The sequence below is a fragment of the Rhinichthys klamathensis genome, unplaced genomic scaffold, assembly GCF_029890125.1.
Source record: "Rhinichthys klamathensis goyatoka isolate OS25496 unplaced genomic scaffold, OSU_Roscu_1.1 h1tg000269l_1, whole genome shotgun sequence".
Lineage (NCBI taxonomy): Eukaryota > Metazoa > Chordata > Actinopteri > Cypriniformes > Leuciscidae > Rhinichthys > Rhinichthys klamathensis.
This window is the reverse complement of record NW_026606789.1, coordinates 743542-765491: the sequence shown is the minus strand read 5'-3', so window position 1 is coordinate 765491 and position 21950 is coordinate 743542. Positions and strand designations below refer to the sequence as shown.

Below are 21950 nucleotides of genomic sequence, written 5' to 3'. Positions count from 1 at the left end.
ACTGGTGCTAAAAGTTCATTTTTTGACTGAAAAGGGTGTCAGCTGAAGTCAGTTCTGTAGATCAATTAAATTAAATCTATGAAGTAGTTCTGCATAAAACAAGTGTTCAGATCTCATCTGATAGTGTCAGTGTAGTCGAATCTATAATGTTGATTAAGATCCACAATGATTTTTATTTTTTTAATAGTTACAACATTTTTTCTAATAAGTATCTTATTTTAATGATTGTATAAACATGGAGGCCCCCTACTGGGTCACTTGCTAGGTTGAGAACCACTGGTATAGTTGACTGCAGTGGTAGCTGTATTTCTTGACCTTTTACAGTCTATGGTCTTGATATTACCTCTGATCTTTGGACAGAGTAATTGTAGAAAGCGTATGATTGAATAGAAAATGCCATTGATTTAAGATACATGAAACTTGCGTTAGTAGGCTACAGATTAAATCTCAGTTGTGGTTTTGTGTAGCAACAAACTCGGTGATGTGTTTATGTTGCTACGCAACAAATTCCAACATAAACTTGGTGACTAACTTTACAGTTAGCAATGCATTCAGTGTATTTTGATTGTAATGCACTGCAGCTTTGCCGGTAGCACATAATTTAGTCGAATTTTGACAAATGTTCGTTTGCATTACACTTAATTAAAAAAAAGTAAATTTCTGCTCAGCGTGCCGTGTACAAAAGCACACCGCATTGGTTGTCACATGACAGTGCTATAAAACAGAACACCCACGCGTCAGCTTAGAGGTGTGCTGGAGGATAAATATTTTTAACGTACAGTATTTTACAAAAAATATATCTTTTAACGCCCTGATTTCGCGTTTAGTATTATCTGTAGCGCACAGCACAACATAACGGGGCTTCAGTCAAAATGGCTGAGTTTACAACTGGTATCTTCGTGAAATATGTATTATCCCACACCCAGACATTTTAAGGTTCTTGCTGTGGTTTTAACAAGAATCGAGAAGGGCTGAAGCCTTTAAAACACGCCCCTACACGCCCTTCTCTTGGCAAACTAAAATCCACAACTTTCCGCTGCAAAGGAGCTGACGTTGGTGCTGTTTTTTTTTTCGCAGAATGACAAATTATAATATATTTTCTGATCATATTTAATCGTACGTGTATAGCACTCGCTAGTTTTGAGCTGTATTGCTTGGTTGTTATTGTCTAGCGCTCACAGTAGACAGGATTTGATGCCGAAAGAGCCGATGTCATCTGATGATGCGGGGCCGAGAGCGGGTGCCTCTCCGGAGGCTGCGGATTTGCCTCTGCCTCACTCCGCTGGGAAACACGCCGTGTCAGTTCTCTGGTCCTTCGGAAAGTGCGTCGCTGCCTTACTGCCAGTCTACCTGGCTGGATATTTCGGTTTCAGCATCTTTTTAGTTTTGCTCGGTCTTCTGGCTTATACGGGATGGAAACACAGTCGCGATGGAAAACAAGCGCGACTGTTAAGCGCGATGTATCTTTTGGAGAATGAGCAGGATGTAATCCCTACACGGGTGTTTCGAAGTAAACGGGACTTACCGGCATGGGTAAGTTAAGTGTTTTTGTACCATAATTGGTATCATTCTGGACTGGTTGTCAACCGTTCATCAACAACGTACGGTCTGCAACAAATGCAACATCTTTGCGCAGAGAGAAAGAGTGAAAGACAGTATTTATCATGCAATTTCTTGCTATTAGGCCTATTTGTGTTTACAACAAGCGTTAAAAGTTAATGGATACTCTCGTGTCACTGACAGACTGATTTCGTGTTACTGGTGGTATGATTTTATTTGTTCCCCTACTTTTACAGTACAAATTGTTAGCTATGAAAACAATCCCATCATTCTTCAACCTGTGAATATTTCCCCTCATAATTACACACTTGATGCAATTTATAGATATTTCTTTAACATCTTTTTTTTAGGCTACTGGTACATATTTTTTGTTATTACTAAGTAGCTAATCCAGTAGTTACCAGGACTAGTTAGAGTATCTTTTCCTATTTCACAATTTAACTATTGATTTATTTTTATTTATTTATTTATTTTATTTTATTATTTCACCCACACATAAAATCAAGACAAAATGGCACAGACTAAATGGCACATATGGTCATTTGTGAATCAGGTCTCCCAGAGAAGCTATCCAATATTATACTAGATTATACTAGTACTTGTTCCAATAGTGACCTGTATAAATTAGTCACTAAAACGTATAAGTTACCTGGTAGTACATTTACCTGTTACTGGTCACTACCCCATTAACAAGTAAATATCCCATTTTGAACTGCTGCTAACCAAATGCATTTACCATTGAATTTTAGATCTGTAATTCAGATATAAACTATTCACTTCTGACATATACATTCTTGTAAGATATTCATTAGTATACTACTAGTAGGCTACATAGGCCTTCTAGGCTGCTACTAGTCACTATCCCATTAACTAGTTAGTATAGGCTTACCATTTGTGACTGGTAACCATTACATTTACCACTGAATTTTAATGAGGACCTGTAGTTCAGATATTAACTATCCACTTCTGCCTAGTATGCATTCCAGTTGCTGGTAGTAGGCCTACCTATTTCAGTTTTTACTAATAACTGGGTGACAGTAGTCTTTAGTTAGTTAAATTAAAATAGTTGTTGGTATCTATTCCAGGTTTCCTAGCAGCAATTTAATAGAGACGGCTGTGTATTAGGCACTATTAATATGTATTGCAGCTTGTAGTAGTAACATGTTATTCTTAATAGTAAGATTATTAATTGAATCATAAAGTAGCTAAATAGCTATTCTGACTAGTCTACATATATGACAGGTAAAAAAAAGTAGTTGTTACTAGTGAGATAAGTGGGCTTCGCCTTCACTCATACAAAAGGTTTGTTGGATTTTTGTTTACAATAAACTCATAGTTTTGGTGCTGTGTTTATAACAATATTGCAACAGAATGCATGAGAATGCATGATCATGCCCCTGCATTACAACAACATCATGGTGAGACCTGCTTTCAGCCACTTCTGACAATAATTTTTTTTTTACAGTTTTGTCCCTTTCATAAACATTCCTCTCTGATATAGTTCATGTTTATATTCTTCTCTCCTCACTCCTTTCTTTGCCTGACCCTCATTAACTTCATTACATTCCAAAGTCAGACCAGCCCTTGCTATATTTGGAGCATTGAAGTATCCAATCTCATGGGACTGAGTCACCAGCAGCAAAATGGCAAAACGAGCCATTTGCAGCAAGAATTTGGTGAGGGGGTGATGGGAAACATGAAGAAGTTGAAAATTGTTTGGAAAAGTTTGACCTGTGCTCAGAGAAACAGTGGTGCCACTTTCCTCACATACCTCAGTAGCTTGTACATGTGTGGCTTTATTTAACCAATGCTTATTTTTTTGTATAAACCTACCCACATCCTATTACAAATTATGTGTTTAAATTTAAAGAGCACCGGTGTTTTTAAATATATATTTATGCATATGTAAATATGTATTATATATTTTTCTAGATATTAAAAATGTATATCTCAAAGTCCCTGGTTGGGAATCACTTATGTAGAGGATCAAGGATTAAACCTTTATTATTTAATTGTATTTATTTGAATGTATTTACTTATTTACAGTTAAACATTTAATATGAAGTCAGAGATGACCTTTAATCAAGGTTTCCTTTGCCACTGAATACTTGTTTATAAACACACCATACTTTTTACATGCTCTCTTATGATTCTTTCTGCTTACTATCATGATCTACCATTGCCATATAGATTTTGTTAAACATTTACAAGTGTGCAAGAATGACAGTATTTTCAAGAATTGACAGAACTTAATATTCCGGTGTATGCACAGCTGATCTCTTCCCTGGAAAAGGCTGTGTTTTGTTAACAACAGCTCCCGACCTTCACAGTATTTACTTACAGTGTACAACATAAGAGGTCTCCTTGCATACAGCATGTAAAACCAATCTGTTATACAGCCCGTGTTGACATCGGAAGTCAAAGTGTACTCCTTGTTTTTCCACAGGTGAACTTCCCTGATGTGGAAAAGGTTGAATGGATTAACAAGGTATTAAACTCTGTTCAAATACACAAATGTGCATGTGACCGCAGCCGCTGTTCTCATTATTTCTGCTCTGTGTCCCCGAGGGCACTGTACTCTGTGTATGTTTTCAAATTCAGTGCCTGAAGATAAATAGTTGAACGGTTAGGCAGCTCTCCAGTCTGCGTAATGTCTATTAAGTTAGTGGTGTTTCTGTTGTCACTGGTGTAATAGATCTTATTTTAGAATAAAGGACCCACAGACAAAAATAATTAATACTGGCTTTGAGATTTAATTAGTCTGTTCACATATAAGAGCTTTTGTTTTCAGAGTACCAGGACAGACATTTCACAGATTATTCTTGCACACCAGGCTTGTTGTCAGGATTCAGGCTTCAAAAATTTGCCTCAAATAACCTTTTAAGTTTGGATAGTGAGAATGGGAGGGTGGATTGTGGGATGTGCTTTCATAGCTCACTACAAACACACACTACTCTTAAACATTACTTGAATTGATGACATTTGCAAACACCCTATATGTGAGTCTGTTATGATGCAGGTTTTGTGATGTTGATTTAACCATATTTTTGTTTTATTTTATCTAGTTTTATTGATACTCAATCTAAAAAGGATTGAGTTTATTGAGTGCAGCAGTCTGATATAGAAAATAATTGCTCTATAGGGGTTTCCTCCTAAGTGCTTAAGGTTTCCGTCTGAGGTTTGACTGGCAAATTAGACTTAATGTGTTTGGAATCGTTTCAACAAATGTAATGATGTAATGTTTGTTTATATCATGGAGTAAATTATATCCCATTACATATTTATATAATATCCTTGTCAGCAAAAATGTCTTCATTGACTTGTCATCTTTGTGAGTCTCCACCGGTTCTTATTGTTTGTAACTCTCCTGGCTCATAGATATTGCAGCAGGCCTGGCCGTTTATTGGACAATATCTGGAAAAGCTGCTGGCGGAGACTATTGCCCCTTCGATCCGAGCCACCAGCGCTCATCTGCAAACTCTCAGCTTCACCAAAATTGACTTGGGCGACAGGGTATACAAATCTGTTTCTGATAAAAGTTATTTGCATGCGTTTCTCATATTTACATTTCTCATAATTGCTGTCCGCCAGAGATATTTTTTTAAACACAGACCATTGACTAAGATGTTTAAACATAATTGTATGTATTGTTTTTTTTAACAGCCTCTGAAGGTAGTTGGGGTGAAGGCCTACACTGAGTATGATAAGCGTCAGGTGATACTGGATCTTTATATCAGGTAGTGTCTTTGGTCTCTTTCTTAGGAAACAGGTTCTCAACTTTGGAGTTGTGACTGCATCTTATTTTATAGTATTTTTTTATCAACTATTTTATTGTATTTTTAAATAAAATTATTTTATAAAATATTCAATATATTAAAACACTACATTGATATTATAAACATATTAAAAAATATTATGATTATTTTTCATTTAAATTATATATATAAATGTGTGTGTGTGTGTGTGTGTGAGTGTATATATATAATATATATATATATGTATATGCCCATGAAGCTATCTGCTCTGACTAAATTATAATATTTTTTATAATTTCCTGGCTCTGTGATATTAAAGTGTATGTCTGTCATGTGGAACATTGCAAGACCTTTTGGGCCAAAAAATAAGTCTTGGAGTGTCGTGAATCTTTCAGCCATATTTCAAACTTTTGGTCTGTTTTGCAGTTATGCTGGAGATGTGGAGATTAACGTTGAGGTAAAGAAGTACTTCTGTAAAGCTGGAGTGAAAGGCATTCAGGTAAGGAAGAGGACAATGGGACTCCTTAAAGATAACTGATAAAAGACTCATTGACTGAAACCAGTATCCCTCCTTCTATAGCTCCATGGAAAATTGAGGGTGATCTTGGAACCTCTAATTGGAGATGTTCCTCTTGTTGGAGCCGTCACCATGTTCTTCATTCGCAGACCTGTTAGTCAAGCATTTTCCATTTTAATTACTATATCACATCATAATAATCCCCATTTTACTACAAAGTCTTTGTTTCTACTTCAATTCCCCATAGACACTTGACATCAATTGGACTGGCCTTACCAATTTATTAGACATACCTGGTTTGAAGTGAGTGCATTTGTTTTGTATCATCGTTGTCTTTTGGGTTATACCACAACTCCACTGGACCTGTTAATACTGTAACTCTTTCTTCTCATATGCTTCATTCATTGATAATCAGTTGAGCACTGGTCTGATTATTCAATCTGCTTCCCTCTATTCAAATAAAGCATGGAAAAATGCAGTCATTCATATTTATCATAGCTTAACCCATTATAATCACCCAGAAGCCATGCTGTCAAATATTTTAAATGTATTTTGTTTGTGTTCCATCCTCTGTACGAACCCCTTGCATTCATTTTCAGTGCCATGTCGGACACTATGATAATGGATGCAATCGCCTCTTTCCTGGTTCTCCCCAATCGTCTAACTGTGCCTTTGGTGGCCAACCTGCACGTAGCACAGCTGCGTTCCCCTCTCCCACGGGTAACACTTCACTGTGTTCTAATGGAGTATTTAACTATATTAACCTCCTTATTTGAACTATTCATGATCCACTGAATGTACTTTAATACTCCATAGTTTCATCATGCATGCTTGTCCAGTGTAGCTGCTTCATATTGTTGAACTGCAAGGGCGTGTTTCTCATTTACATAATTACATATGCTAATTTAGACACGCCTCATGCACTCTGCTTACACTTGTTTTGCGTTTTCCAACAGGGTATTGTGCGTATCCACTTGCTGGAGGCAGAAAACCTTGCTGCCAAGGATAACTTCATGAAAGGGGTGATATCTGGCAAGTCTGATCCGTATGCAGTGCTACGGGTGGGAACCCAGACCTTTACCTCTCACCACGTGGACAACAACCTTAATCCTCAGTGGAGAGAGATGTACGAGGTCAGAGAGAGAGAGATGTGTATGGGTATCATGTGATCAGTGTGGTTTATGTGCTTAAAAAAAAAAAGTGTCTCATTTCTGAGTTAAAAGGAAGCTGTGGTTTTCAAGCTACTAACACCATGTAGATATGATGTATGTGTAGTGACTGTTGTAACTGCTGGAAACAGCAAGAAAAAACAAAAACAAAATGTGATAGTGCAGGATGTGACTATCATGTGCTGAGATCAGATGAGCATTGAGCAAACGCACAAGCTCAGAGAAAACAGCTACAAGATTATTTGTTCCAAATCTTAAAGATGTCAGCATGTTAATTGCTCAATGCTCAATGTGTTTGTGTGTTTGTTAGGTGATTGTTCATGAAGTACCTGGTCAGGAGCTGGAGCTGGAAGTGTTTGATAAAGACCCTGACCAGGATGACTTTCTTGGGAGGTATTATTTTATATTACAGATTATAAATGAAATTCTAATTAATAATTATATAAATACAATATATACTTATTTATATATACAATGATATATATGTATATTTTATAATTAATATAAAATGATCAAAATATAATCTAAACATGATTAATATGATTATAAATAAACAAATTATTTACATATATATATATATTCCTTTTATATCATCGTTTTGATTTCTTATTTTATTAATCTTTATTAATAGAATAACTATGCTTTCCTATTTTTTGTGTTCCCCTGTCTCTGAATTATTTTCTTTTTAGAATGAAGCTGGATTTAGGTATTGTAAAGAACGCAGTTCTTTTAGATGAGGTACATCTTTTACACTGACTTTCTTTTATTTATATATAATTTTAGATGTTTTTCTTATACCAAGAAACCTTTCCATTATTGTTCTGTCTATCGATCATATTTATTTCACCACCCTTTCAGCAGTGCAGTCTGTATTGTTTATAATAGTAATGTAATGCTTTTTCCCTGTGGTTTTAGTGGTACACTTTAAAGGACGCAACATCTGGTCAGGTTCATCTCAAGCTAGAATGGCTCTCTCTGCTGCCCTCTGCAGAGCGCCTTAATGAAGTAAGATCTTACCTAATAGACTGTAAAAAAACTGTGTATTTGCTGCTCTGCTCCTTTCATTTCCATACTAAACCTTTTATTAAATACAGGTGCTGGAGAGGAATAAACAAATTACGATATCTGGTAAGACAGCAGATCCTCCTTCTGCTGCCATTTTAACTGTTTATCTGGACCGGGCACAAGATCTACCAGTAAGTTTGTATCCTGAACCACTATTGTCCTTCTTTCAACATCTATTGTTTTGTTAAAAGAGTGCTTTAGATGTTGACGTTATTCAGTACAATGCATTTCTGTTCAGTTTAAAAAAGGTAACAAGGACCCCAGCCCCATGGTGCAGGTTTCTGTGCAGGAGACCACCAAAGAGAGCAGGGTATGATGTCATCACTCTTATTATACATCACATGAAAACATTTATGGCATATTTATACATTTTGGAGTCACGCTATTACATATATTCTCTCATTATTAATAATCCAGACGGTGTATGGGACTAATAATCCAGTATGGGAGGATGCCTTTACGTTTTTTATTCAGGACCCACGCAAACAAGATATTGACATCCAGGTACAGTAGGTATAGTCACTGTGATAGTAAAATATTGTTAAATATTGTTTTTCATGATGTAACGTCAATAATATCCGTGCTTATTTAAAGTGCACGTAAAATGTCGGCAAAGTTTCAAAGATCAAAGTGAACAATAAATAGAGTTTGTAATAAATCTGCTTAATGCCACCCTGTGGTCTTCATTGGATGCCCCTGAACAACTTCTACTTTGACCAGCCCTCAAACACTGTAGTTGAAGCTGAGGCCTTCGAGAAGACGCTGCTTTGTGCTGTTCGTTTCACCGTGTACAAGTGCTGAGTAAGCCTCCTGAGCTGAAATTCAGATATTTTCAGCTCTGCTCTGATTGGTCAGATGGTCCGTCTGAGCAATCAGAGCAGAGTAGGCTCTCAGAAAGAAGGGGTTTGGAGAGGCCGAATCGTTCACCGAACTGTTTCAGACACTGCGAGAAAAGCGATGATACTGCTGTGCAATGAGAAAACTAAAGCATTTTTTGACCTTGGATGCATATAAACCTATTGTAGGAGATTCCAAAACAAAATGAGGAACCTTTAAAACAGCATAATAGGGGCACTTTAATTGTATATATTTATGTTAACACCCATTTCTTCACTGTAATTGTGTTTATCTTTGCTTCCACCTGTTCCAGGTAAAAGATGATGACAGGGCTTTGACTCTGGGTACTCTGTCTATCCCCATGTCCCGTTTGCTCTCCAGCGCTGAGCTCTCTATGGATCAGTGGTTTCAGCTAGAAAAGTCTGGACCGGCCAGCCGTATCTACATCACAGTTATGCTGAGGGTAGGATTGATTGATATTTAATGATTAAAAACTTTGAGGACACATGATGCAGGAGTTCTATGATGTTGGTTTCAGGTGTTGTGGCTAAATGAAGAAGCCATCCTTACCACACCTGTGTCTCCATTCCCCGGAGATGGAGATGTTGAATCAGAAGTATCTCCAGGGGCAACAAATGTGACCCCTACTTTAAAACGTCCCGAGCACACTAGTCCAGACAGCAATTTTGCTTCTGAGGTGAGCCTTTAGAGAAGTGTAGAACTTTGAAAAAAAAAAAAAATACCGACTTAAAGTTATCAATATTTGTAATTGTCAATATAGGGTGTTCTGCGGATCCACTTGGTGGAAGCCCAGAGTCTTATCGCTAAGGACAATTTAATGGGTGGCATGGTAAAGGGAAAGAGTGACCCATATGTGAAGATCCGAGTGGGAGGAATAGCCTTCAAGAGTCAGGTCATCAAAGAGAACCTCAACCCCACCTGGAACGAACTTAATGAGGTATGCATGCTGATTTATTTTGTGTGCAACATGGAGGGATATGGCTTCTTTCTCAAAACAGAAGGATTCCATCTTGATTTCTGCTTTAATAGTTGCTTCATTCCTCCACTGCTGCAGGCATGTTCAAACATTTATTTTCGTCTCTGCAAACTGCAAAGGGTATATGCAAAAGTAATGCACACCTGCCTGCTTGTACTGTAGGTGATCTTGACCCCGCTCCCAGGTCAGGAGGTGGAGTTTGACCTTTATGATAAAGACATTGACCAGGACGACTTCCTTGGCAGGTGAGACAACAGCCTTCCTCTTCTGCTTTTAGAATGTTATGCTGTAGTTTAGCTTGATTTGACTGATTCTTGAGTAATAATGGGGGGGAAAATTAGACTTCTGTTCAAAGTTTGAGGTTGGAAAAATATTTTTTAATTGTATTGAAAGAAGTCTCTTATGCTCACCAAGTCTGCATCTGTTTAATAATAAAATACAGTAAAAACAGTGATGTTGTGAATTTTTTGTTATAAAATAGAAATAGAAACTTGAAATTGATATCATTTGTAATATTATAAATATCTGTATTGTCACTAACCGAATAAAAGTATGAATTGCTATAAATAAATAAAAACTTACTGACCCTAAACTTTCGAACTGCATTGTTTTAGTGCAATATCCTGCTTTCATTTTTGCACAAAATGTGTTTTTTCCTTCCTTTGACTCACTGTGGATATCACACATGTAGTACGTTTTGGTGCCACTAGCTAATAACAGGACCTTATTAAAATGAGGGCGATTATTTAAAAATTTGAAACAATTGCTTTTACAATTTGTATGACAAATCATGTTATGGTTATGGTCTGAGGACAGATGCTTTTAAGGGTAGTGAATGAGATAAAATAAGATAAATACAATGCAAGTGTACATTTGTGTTAAGAATATGCTAGTGATAATCTCTGATTTGTTTCAAAGTGGCAGGTAAGATTGTGTTGTGTGTGTTATAATATTTTGGCCAGTGTATCTAGAGTATCAGTTCTTCTTTTGATGAATATCAGTATTGTTTAATATCTGCTTGCAGGGTTAAAGTAAGTCTCAGAGACCTCATCAGTGCTCAGTTTACTGATCAGGTAAGCCTCTCAGTGCATGTTTGTTTGTTTTTAAGTGTTTTCTATATCTGGTTGTATGCTTGTTTATTTATGCCGGCTTCCTCATACAGTGGTATACTCTGAATGATGTGAAATCTGGACGACTTCACCTTGTGTTGGAATGGGTGCCTAAAGTTTCAGATCCAACCAGACTTGAACAGGTAACAGTTTATATATGCTTTTAATGTTCATCTGAATTCATTAAATATTAACATTTTGTTGATTGGTTTTGTGATTTTTGTATCCAGATTCTACGTTACAACTATCGTCAGTCTTACCTGAATAAAACGGTTCCCTCTGTTGCACTTCTTTTTGTATATATCGAAAGAGCACATGGTCTGCCTGTAAGCTTAATTTTATTTTCTTTAAAATATTTAATTTATTTCGTCACTACTTAATTTGCCATAGCCAGTAGTTAGCATTGACTTCGTTACAATGAACTGTATGAATATATTAGCAGCACCCAGCATTAAAAAATGTAATGTTGTTCACAGTTAAAAAAGAGCGGGAAAGAGCCAATGGCGGGAGCAGAAGTGTCGTTCAAAAACATATCCTACCGGACCAAAGTAAGGCCCCTTAAATCATGGGTCATTTATGCTGATGTTATTAAAATATCAAAGACTCACAAGGGATCATTTTTCCCCTTCTAGGTTTTCAATCGCTCGACTTCTCCACAGTGGGATGAAGCTTTTAATTTCCTGATCCATAATCCAACAGATGACACACTTGTAGTCAAAGTGAGAAGCTGCATTTTACAATAAATATTGATTTTAAGGTGTGCATTTATGTCTGAAGGACAATATTGACATAATTTGTTCTGCTCTGGAGTGTATTTTATGAGTTTGGTGTGTGTAGCTCTCTCACAGCTGGGGTCAGCCTCTGGGTTCACTTGTGCTTCCACTGAGGGAGCTTCTGAATGAGAAGGATCTGGTGCTGGACCGCTGGTTCAGTCTGGATGGAGCCATGCCTGAGAGTCAGATTCTGTTGAGAGCTGAACTCAAGGTTAGAAATCACACATATTTTCAACATGTGCTGAGCAGCAGGACACATTTACATTCAGCAACATCCACATACTTTTTTTTTGCCATATAGTGTGTTCTATTCATGTAATTAAACACATGCTCACCAATTCTTCATGTATTTAACCAAAACATTATTACATTATATTATATTATATTATATTGTATTATATAGAAAATGGAAAAATAAAATGCTTGGGTTGTGTCTTGCAGTAAAGAATTAGTTCCTGATGAGAAAGACACTTGAATAAACGTAACCAAAAACATTATATTATATTATATTAAATACTGTTTTCTCTATTTTTCAGTATAGAATTATAGAATCAGTATAGAACAGTATAGAAAAGCTGAATTTTCAGTATCATCACTCCAGTCTTCAGTGTCACATGATCCTTCAGAAATCATTCTAATATGCTGACTTTGTGCTCAAGAACCATTTCATATTATAATCAATGTTACTTACCCCAAACTTTTTGACAGTATGTATAAAATAAAAACATCTTACCTGTTTATCAGCTCCTAGACAGCAAGCTGGCACAATGTAGTGATGCGGAGGATGCTAGTCATGTGATCCCCAGAGGAGAGGCGGCTGCTGCAGCCAATCGTGAGCTCCGACACAGAAGTGTGCCCGCCCAAGGGTGAGACACAAAAGGAGCTATATTTAATTTGCAACCGTAGGTTAGTATTCATTCATAGGTAGAGGCAAAAAAGTAACTGACCTTGACATATGTATTGGTTTATGTTTGTGGATGGATGCAAATACAGAGGTGAGGATGCCAGTTCATCCGGGAATGCCCAGATGAAGCTCTCTGTTGCCTACTCATCTGAGGAGAACCGATTGGTTATAACCATCCATGCCTGCAGGTAGGAATCACACAAGTACCACAAATTATTTAAAAAAATGATTATTACATAAATTTTTATTTTTCTCAAAACAAAAAATAACGACTAATGTATATTAAAGGAGAAAAAAAGAGCCTTATTACTGGTTATGTTCCTCAGTTTGTTTTAATAATTCTGTATTCTTGCACAGGAACTTGGCATCCTATTCTAAGGATCCTCCAGACACTTACATCTCATTCATTCTGCTTCCGGACAAGAACCGGAACACCAAAAGGAAGACCAGTGTTAAGAAGAAAAGCCTTAAACCTGAGTTCAATGAGAGGTTAGTAAGAACATCATTAAATCATTATCTGATGATACACAGAGTCAAAGGTTAACCATCTTTCACGCTCTCCTACAGATTTGATTTTGACATGCCACTTGAAGAAGCAAAGCAGAAACATCTTGAAGTGTCTGTCAAGAACAGCGTTTCCTTCATGAGTCGTGAAAAAGAGCTTCTTGGCAAGGTATTCATCACGTGACGTGTCAGATAACAACACCACAAACATTATAGACCCTCTTAAAATGACTCGATTTCAATCGCCATTCTGTTTCAGCTTCAGATAGACTTGAGTCAGCTGGATCTCAAGACAGGAGTATCACAGTGGTATGTGCTATACTGTTGTTCACTGTAGATTACTCTGGGATTACAGTGTTTGCTTACATCTATTCTTATTTGTATCATTTCAGGTTTGACTTGTCAAATGAGACCAACTGAATGGCCTTCCCATGTTGACTTTATTCGCAGTCGTTTGAAGTGAAGGTCGATTTCACGGATGTTTACTTATTCCGACACTAGCAGGGGGTCGGAGTGTTCCTAAAACAGAGTGTCCTGAGTTTGACGGTGTAAGGACTAAGATTGTATCTTGCTGTGCAACTAGCTTTGACCCAAAATATAACTTGCTTGATTCCCATCATAAAGAATGTTCGCACAAGAAGGCTACGAGGATGCCACCTTGAGTCAACATGACAGCTTGTTGGAGAAATGTTACATTTTTAAGTATTTAATTTGTAGCTTCTATGTTTTAATGAGCTCCTGCACTTTATGGGCCATTGAGAATGCAGCAATGGGAAGTTGGAGCTTCTGTTCAGCTGTGATTTTTCAGTGTTGTTTATTACATTTCATTCCAACATTTAAACAAAAAATACTTTTGGAATTGCTTAGATCCACATCATGCATTTCAAAATAACCAAATTGCTAAATATTAGTATTCTGTATTTCTTATTTAAAAAAAAGAAAGTCTATGAAGAAGCCCAGATGAAAGGAAAATTTTGTATTGTTTCCTCTTTGAAATCTAAGGCATGACAAGGGTTTTGTTTAGTTATTATCTGAGCACTTCTTTATATCGTTGTGTTTCACATATTTTTGCTTCATGTTTGTGAGTTGACAATTCATTTTACACATATCAAAAAAGTTTCAATCACTGTGCAAAGTCTGTACTTTCCCAAAGATTTAAAAAAATATATTTTGCGTATACGTTTGAACCAAAAGGTAGCATGAATATTTAAATTTTAAGTGCCAATGAGTCTCTGAGAGACGTTGGTCAAAAATGTTACAAAAAATGCTTGAATTGTGTCTTGCAGTAAAGATTTAGTTTCTGATGAGAAAGACACTTGAATAAACAGGTGTAGGGAGAAAAATGAAGTTTTTTTTTACTTTTTTTACTTTGAAATGTAGTGCTTCTGCACCCTATTATTCTGACCCTGTATTGCAGTTTTAATAAATATGCCATTTGCACTTAAAAGACATGTGCTTTATTGTTAGATGTTTTAACATGCATTTAGTACATTTATAAAAACATATATTTCTTTATTCAAAATTAGTTCAGTAATAATGTTCAGAAATACAGTTGTGGCATTCGATGTTTGATCACTATATGAAAAAAAAAAAAAGCAGTATGCTTCGCTATCACCAAATAGTCCTGAATGAAGTCATTAAAATGCCACAGCGGGGGCTACTGGGATTCCCAATTAGTAATGCTGTAGTTCCAGCTTCCGTGGGCAGGTGGCGACAGAGAGAACGGAAAACCCCAGCCATTCATCTACGCTAGCGATGTGCAGTTTGTATACTAGTTAGTTAGAGGGTGGGATCACTCGCATCTCGCATGTCGAAAGCTTTCATTGTGGACGCAGTGAGTTCACAGATGAGCACTAATCGGGATCCCACAAAATAAACAAAAACTCTACAGCATAGACAAGAGAAGAGAGACCACATAATAAAGAAGAATTAAGAGGACTGACTGCTTGACATGGATTGTCCAGACATCTGCAATACAATACTTTTCAAGAGGACAGCAAAGTAATACTTTTGGGATTTTTATTCACTTACATGATTTACATGATCTCATCATTATTTAAGATTCGTCCAAATTAGGAATCGGTTCTGAAAAGGATCACTTTTTTTCTTTTTAGTTTTTTAACAAAACAAAAGTGGAATGTGATCGCACGTATTGGATGTATATTGGATTTATAAAGGACGCCGGGAGGCAAAGACTGAATTAGACACAGCGCATCTGAATCCTGCATCACTTTATAAAAGTAAATATGGGGAATATTGAGAGCGTGGACGGGCAGTCTGAGATGAAGCATCATATCATGCCCTTGAAAGTTCCAATGCCTGACCCAACAGAGCTGGAAGAAAGATTTGCCATAGTTTTGGTGAGTAGGCTATGCAACAGTTAGTTACGTGTATAAATATAGAGTGTAGTGTGGTTTACGTTTAAAAAATATATTTCAAACTTTTCTTATGCATTTAAAATATTTATATTAAGTTTATTTTCACTTTATCTTAAAATAATTTACACCGTGTATTTACATTAAATCATAATGTTAGCGTTTCCTTCATTTAAAGTAACTATTATTGTTTTCATCCAGTGTTCCTATTGATTGCTTGGCATATCTCAAACTTTACAGTGATAATCACAACGCTTAGACGAGCTAAAGAGACGTGTTGACATTTCTCTGATATGTTCCGTATGTCAGCAGCTTTATGACTTTCTCAAATGTTTCACTGCCACCCCCATTTTGTTACTCGCACGCTTCTCCTCAGTCCTTTTGTCTCTGAAGCTTCACGAGCGCTGACAAATGATGTGATATTTCGCACGAGGGTGAAAGACACATACACAAAAGTCACTTTACATCCCAAACGTTTTCTTTGGTAAAATGACATACAGTTAAAGAGTGTAATTTTGTGAGGGATGTAATGTAATTCATCTCCTCACAGAGCGCTGCATTTTCTGAATTCCCCCAAAACTCCTACGAGCGAGAGATGGTGAAAGATCCGCCTCCTCCTCCTCTCTCTATCCAGCGCCTGCTGCTCGTTTTGAGCAGATCTGAGTTGAACACACACTTACACTCATCTGTCATTATGAATCTGACATTATGAGGCAATCAGGCGTGTTTATGTAATACAGTAACTGAATCAACATCATAGCATTTGTAAACATCGCTCGCCCCTAATCTGTCATGCAGAGTCTTTGTAGTTTGTTTATTTACACTTCGTTCTTAACCAGCTGTTTATCTATGTTTGCGTTTTAAAAACTGATTAATAACTACTTCCTTACTTTTCATTCTTAGTTGTTCTCTGAGGGCAAAAAGTCAGTAAGTCAGTCATAGAAAGTCATAGATAGATAGATTTTTTTTAAATTGATCAAAGAGTTGTAGTTTAGCAACAAAGTGACCTCATTCTCTCCATTCTGGACTGATGATGGAAAGCGCCTGACCATCCCAGGGTGGATCCGGGGTCAATTTTAGAGCCTTGTCGGCAGTCTTTAAGTTCGGCCAGATTTCCTCTGACTGCTTTAACTTTGTGGGAAAGCATAACATTTTGAGTCACATTTGTTTCAGTGCTGTTATCGAATGGCAGCATGTGCTGGGCTCTGTCTGTCCCACTGGAAAGATAACGGAACATCAAAGTGTGTGTCTCATAGAGAGTGCTCCACTCAGGAAAACAGGCCTTCGGCTTCACGCTATGATACTGATTAGACTCATACAGGTTGAGAGTGTTTCTTCCATCATCGATTCAGTCTGAACCAAACCACATTCTTACATAGTAGTCACATGTGCATGTTTATATGCGTTATTGTACATTCAAAAGAAACAAATAGGAAAAATGTGATTCTGACAGCCACAACCTCTTTTTTATTGTGCATTTATAACTTTCCTGATAGCATACAACTACAATCAGTGACGTAAGCCTCCTTCCCTCACTTCCGCCTTTGATTTCCTATGTGAAACTGCTTGTGATACACATTTAGCTCAGTGTGAGGTAAGGTTGTATCTGCTTGTACCATCTCTCCTCCCTCAGACACGCTCTCAGACGGACAGCGCATAATGATGTCATAGGTGTAGGCTGTGCCAGCACAATATCCGTGCAGTGATGGCTTTAACAGGAGCTTAGCACACAGCAGGGCGGGCTGTGTGTGGAGATGGATCAGGGGATGAGATCCCTGGGTTACATCAGACGACTTCATGCACCCCGCTAATAAAACGCTTGGTTCAGGCCTAACCGAGCGCATGTGCCATATACATCGTTTTGCTCTTTTTCCTTTGTCTGGCTGATTCAGACTCTGCTTCATCTCAACTCTCTGCGGCTGGAAACAGCTGCCTGACATTTTTCCCTCGTTTGCGAAAGGAAATTGCATTGTGGAGCTGGCTGAGGCTAGTTTCTCCAGCAGTGCCTAGAGAGTTTAGTGTGTTGGCTACTGGCTTTCTTGATGTTCTCAATCTAGACTATTGCATTGGTTTGCTTTGGTCACGCAGCCTTCAGGCTTCAGTCAGAAGATTTTGGTTTTCTTTATTTAAATTAGCAACATCTTGACTAAATATGTGTAACGGAGGCAAGCTAGAAAGAGCTGTGAGAGTTAACATCACTCCCCTAGCCTCAAGAGTCTTTAGCATCCTTGTTTGCTTGCCCGCCTCCCATGCTGGAAACGCAGGTTCGAATCCCCCTCAGAGCACCTTCCATGTCAGATACGCGGGTTTGAATCCTGATCGCAGCGCCCCCCTTGCCAGAGACGCAGGTTCGAATCCCGATTGGAGCGCCTCCCATGCCAGAGACGTGGGATTGAATCCCGATTGGAGCGCCTCCCATGCCAGAGACGTGGGATTGAATCCCGATTGGAGTGCCTCCCATGCCGGAGACGTGGGATTGAATCCCGATTGGAGCGCCTCCCATGCCAGAGACGTGGGATTGAATCCCGATTGGAGCGCCTCCCATGTCAGAGACGTGGGATTGAATCCCGATTGGAGTGCCTCCCATGCCGGAGACGTGGGATTGAATCCTGATTGGAGCGCCTCCCATGCCGGAGATGCAGGTTCGAATCCTGATTGGAGCACCTCCCATGCCGGAAACACAGGTTCGAATCCCTCTCGGAGAGGGTCGAGTAGGACCTGTTATGTACATATCAGATTTCATGATGACTTAAAAGGATAGTATACCTAAAAATTAAAATGTATCCACTACAGGCCAGGGTGAATAAATGATGACAGAATTATTATTATTTTTTTTTTGGATGATTTATCCCTTTAAGAAGAGTTTATTTGTTTGTTTGTTTTGCAAGCTTACGAAGTAGGTGTGTTAAAGTCAACATAAAGACTATTCTCTCTCTTAATCCCATCCTGGTCTTATTGTGCATGATTCATCTGCACACATTATTCCAAATAGATGTTTGTCTTTATAATCTTCATCAAAATGTAGGCTCCACCTTTTTTGGCTGATATCACCATTCCCTCTTATTTTCAACACTTCTCCTCTAACCACCTGGCTTCATTCTGGGAGCTTTTCACAATGCAATCAATTCGCAATCTATAAAATAAAGTCTCGTCCAATTTTTTTTTTCTCATCAAAAATCATCATACTTTTTCATTCAGAAATACATAACATTACAGAAATAATATCACGGGGAACCAATGAAGACCATATAGGCTGGCATTGTGTGAATTTGTTACAAGCCAACATAGACTTGTTTCAGGCAGTTCCGAATCGGTTCCTTCTTTTGGGAGACAATAACTCCATTTACCGTATTGTGCACTTTGATCTTCAAAACTTTGTAGACTTTTTACATTCACAAGCAGCTACATTAAAAAGGGAATATCAGAAAAAGCATAATGGGGCACTTCAATGTGAATTTATCAGGTGTAACTCATTCTTTATCCTTAATTAGTTTTTTTTGTATTGTTCTTTGGCTATATACGAGGTTGTTTTTTGTTTTCATTTACTGACGTGACGTGTGATGTAAGCATGCAAGGGGAACAATGTACACCTGAAATTTCCCACCAAAATCTGAACTGACAGCTCAAAAGATACTGCCCAATAATGGATTTGTGTTCATTTTAACCTTGCAACTTTAACAATGTAAGTGGAACCCTAAATCCATATGGAATATTCTATAGTAATGGGACACTCTTACACCTCACTCTGTGTCTGAAACTGAAGTTGGGGTCTGGCTTCCTGGCTAAACTTCTCCATATGGGCCTCTGTTTTGTTAAAGAGACAGGAGGTGTAATTTTTTTCTGAGGTGGAGCGATGGAGCGGGAGTAGATGTGTGTGTGTGATATCCTCTTTCAAAGTGCTCCCGCTCGACTGCACTGCGGCGGATTCCTGTGGTCTGCTCTCGGTTAAAGCCACGGGAGAACTTTAGAGAAGGAAAATTCCCTTTGAACTGGCTGTCTGCCACAATGCACCGTTGTAATGACTTTACCAACACTTTTAGCAGAATGGGGCTATTTCAAAGACCTACTGGGTTTATTGTCTTGTTTGTCTACTATGAAGTACACGCAGAAAGATTTGCCATCTTGGTTGTTGTAGTAAACTTTTACTTTTCACAATTAAAGAGCTTTAGTTGTGCGAGTGTTAAAGTGCGAGCTTTGCCACACAGGAAGAAGCAACATAGTGACCCTTCCAGCCCCATTGCTTGTCAGTGTGACCCTTGACACTGTGCTGTCCGTCATGTCACAGTATTTGATAGATGTCACTCAAGTGGAACTAATGGAGTCAAGCTGTGGCTCCTGTTTATGGGACATTAAACCTAAATCATTTTCATTAGTTTGGCCTGTGTTTAGTTTATCCGCTCTGTGTGTCCGGTCAGTCTGCTTTCGGACCGAGTGGAGCGCTTCTAAAGAGCCTGCAGGTGGGGAGGAATCGGCCATTGTTTGTTTGTTATGCCGAAGACTCATGCTGTGGGAGTGTACATCTGTCTCTCGTATGGCCCCGTCGCAATGTCAGCGCTGGGATGTCTGAGGCTCCTCTCTGTGGGCATCCTTGTCTTACACGATAACACACGTATGCATTAAGTCTGACAGGTTTTTGTGTTGTGCTAAGTTTAAAGTGCCCCTATTTTGCTTTTACATTTTTTATTTTTTCTAATTTTGTTTTGGAGGTCTGCTGCAAAAAGTTTACACGCATCCAAGGTTTGCAGCATCACCTCTTGTCTCTTAGTGACTGAAATGGTTCAATCAAGGATTCAGGCTCTCTAAACCTCTCCTTTCTGAGAGCCTACTCTGCTCTGATTGGTCAGATGGCTCAGTTGGTTGTGATTGGTCTATCACTTACAGCGCGTGCCGGAAATGAAACGCACAATATCTGAATTTCAGCTCTGGAGGCTTCCTCAGCAATTGTATACACAGTTCTACCAGAAAGACTCGGGAGAATAAATACTGTAACAATAAATACATTTATTGATAGCCCAGCAAGCAATAAAGTTCTTTGGCGTAGGCCCCCGTCCATAGCTCGCAATCCGAGGATCCGGACTCTGCATTTCCTGCCTGAAGATGAAGGCAGGGGCGCAGCCGACCCCCTGGGAGGTGTAGGAAGGGACCATCCTGGTGGTGGTGGGGAGGATGGAGGGGAATGAAAGCGTCAGCATCTGCGAACTCAAACATGTGTAAGTACTGGTCTTTTATACCGCAAGTATTAGACACGATTGGATAGATGAGAAGGTGATAAGTGACGTAGCAATTGAGTCTTCCTGGCAGAACTTACGCTAAAGCTTCAATTTATATGATCAGTAACAATGGTTTCGGTTTTACCGTATTAGTTCGAGCCTGAGTTCGAGCCTCATCCTTTGGAAATGCATACAAAGTGGATTTGCTTTTGCAGCGCAGAAAACTGTGTTACTGACATGTTGACAACACAAACCTAACTCTCAGCTACAACTACAGTGTTTGAGGTCGGGCCAAAGTAGAAGTTGTTCGTGGGCAGCCAATGAAGACCATATAGACTGGCATTATGCAAATTTGTTACAAACCTATGTAGAATTACTGACAACTTGTTTCGGGCAGTTCAGAATTGGTTCCTTCTTTTGGGAGACAATAACTTCATTTATTGTGCACTTTGATTTTTGAAACTTTGCAGACCTTTAACATTCACAAACAGCTACATGCAAAGTAATATCAGAAAAAGCATAATAGGGGCACTTTAAAGGGTTAGTTCACCCAAAAATTAAAATTCTGTCATCATTTACTCCCCCTCATGTCGTTCCAAACCCATAAGACTTTCGTTCATCTTCACACAAATGAAGATATTTTTAATGAAAACTGAGAGCTTTCTGTCCCTCCATTGACAGTCTACGCAACTACCAATTTGATGCTTCAAAAAGTTCAGAAATAGATCGTAAAACTAAACCACATGAATTGAATTGAAAAGAGACACCATCGCTTTATGATTAACAGATGTAATTTAAGCTTTCATTTCACATATAAACATTCATCAATGCACACATCAGTTGTAGTAAATGTAAGCTCAAGCATGTTTGCTTGATGTGCGAGAACCAATGAGGTTCATTCCCGTGTTACGCAGCACGTTTGAGCTCGCGCGTCAAGCAACTATGGTTGAGCTTTTGTTTATGTTTGCTGATCAATCTTTATATGGTATTCATTAAAAGTATAATAAATATATATTTATTTTCTTTCCTGTTAAGCATAAATCGAACAAACTTTTTGCTTAAACAAGAAAAAAAATTGCTTGCACGGTAAGAAAAATTCAATTAAATCAACTATATAGTCTAAATTTCTTATGCAGTGTTGCCTTGTTTCAAATATTTTTTTGTTGTTGATTTTT

At 38.1% G+C, this 21950-nt stretch overlaps 2 protein-coding genes across 6 annotated transcripts in view; both read left to right on the top strand.

The window, feature by feature from the left end:
* Positions 1–1010: 1010 nt before the first annotated feature.
* esyt1a (extended synaptotagmin-like protein 1a) lies at positions 1011–13657 on the top strand. Its single transcript, XM_056268011.1, has 31 exons — positions 1011–1533; positions 4007–4048; positions 4939–5073; positions 5224–5297; positions 5742–5814; positions 5896–5985; positions 6080–6135; positions 6432–6552; positions 6789–6965; positions 7312–7394; positions 7691–7739; positions 7917–8006; positions 8096–8197; positions 8305–8376; positions 8484–8570; positions 9217–9366; positions 9442–9600; positions 9685–9861; positions 10063–10145; positions 10925–10973; positions 11063–11152; positions 11240–11335; positions 11486–11557; positions 11642–11728; positions 11847–11993; positions 12527–12648; positions 12776–12874; positions 13044–13175; positions 13254–13359; positions 13450–13499; positions 13583–13657. Exons 1-31 carry the CDS (start codon positions 1195–1197, stop codon positions 13608–13610), a joined length of 3237 nt encoding a protein of 1078 aa, XP_056123986.1. The 5' UTR covers positions 1011–1194; the 3' UTR covers positions 13611–13657.
* Positions 13658–14972: 1315 nt separating this feature from the next.
* Positions 14973–21950, top strand: part of fmnl3 (formin-like 3) — a 52811-nt gene continuing 45833 nt past the window's right edge. For all 5 annotated transcript variants that reach the window (XM_056268016.1, XM_056268015.1, XM_056268014.1 and 2 more), the window contains exon 1: positions 14973–15550. In XM_056268016.1, coding sequence (XP_056123991.1) covers positions 15437–15550 — 114 coding nt within the window. In that variant the 5' untranslated portion in view covers positions 14973–15436. The remainder of the gene's footprint in view (positions 15551–21950) is intronic.

What these genes read in the sequence shown, in the direction of transcription:
- esyt1a (XM_056268011.1), top strand. Translation starts at nt 1,195, where the DNA reads ATGCCGAAAGAGCCGATGTCATCTGATGATGCGGGGCCGAGAGCGGGT. An exon ending in AGAAGTGTGCCCGCCCAAGG is followed by an intron (nt 12,649 to 12,775) that starts GTGAGACACAAA and finishes ATGCAAATACAG; the next exon opens with AGGTGAGGATGCCAGTTCAT. An exon ending in AAGACAGGAGTATCACAGTG is followed by an intron (nt 13,500 to 13,582) that starts GTATGTGCTATA and finishes GTATCATTTCAG; the next exon opens with GTTTGACTTGTCAAATGAGA.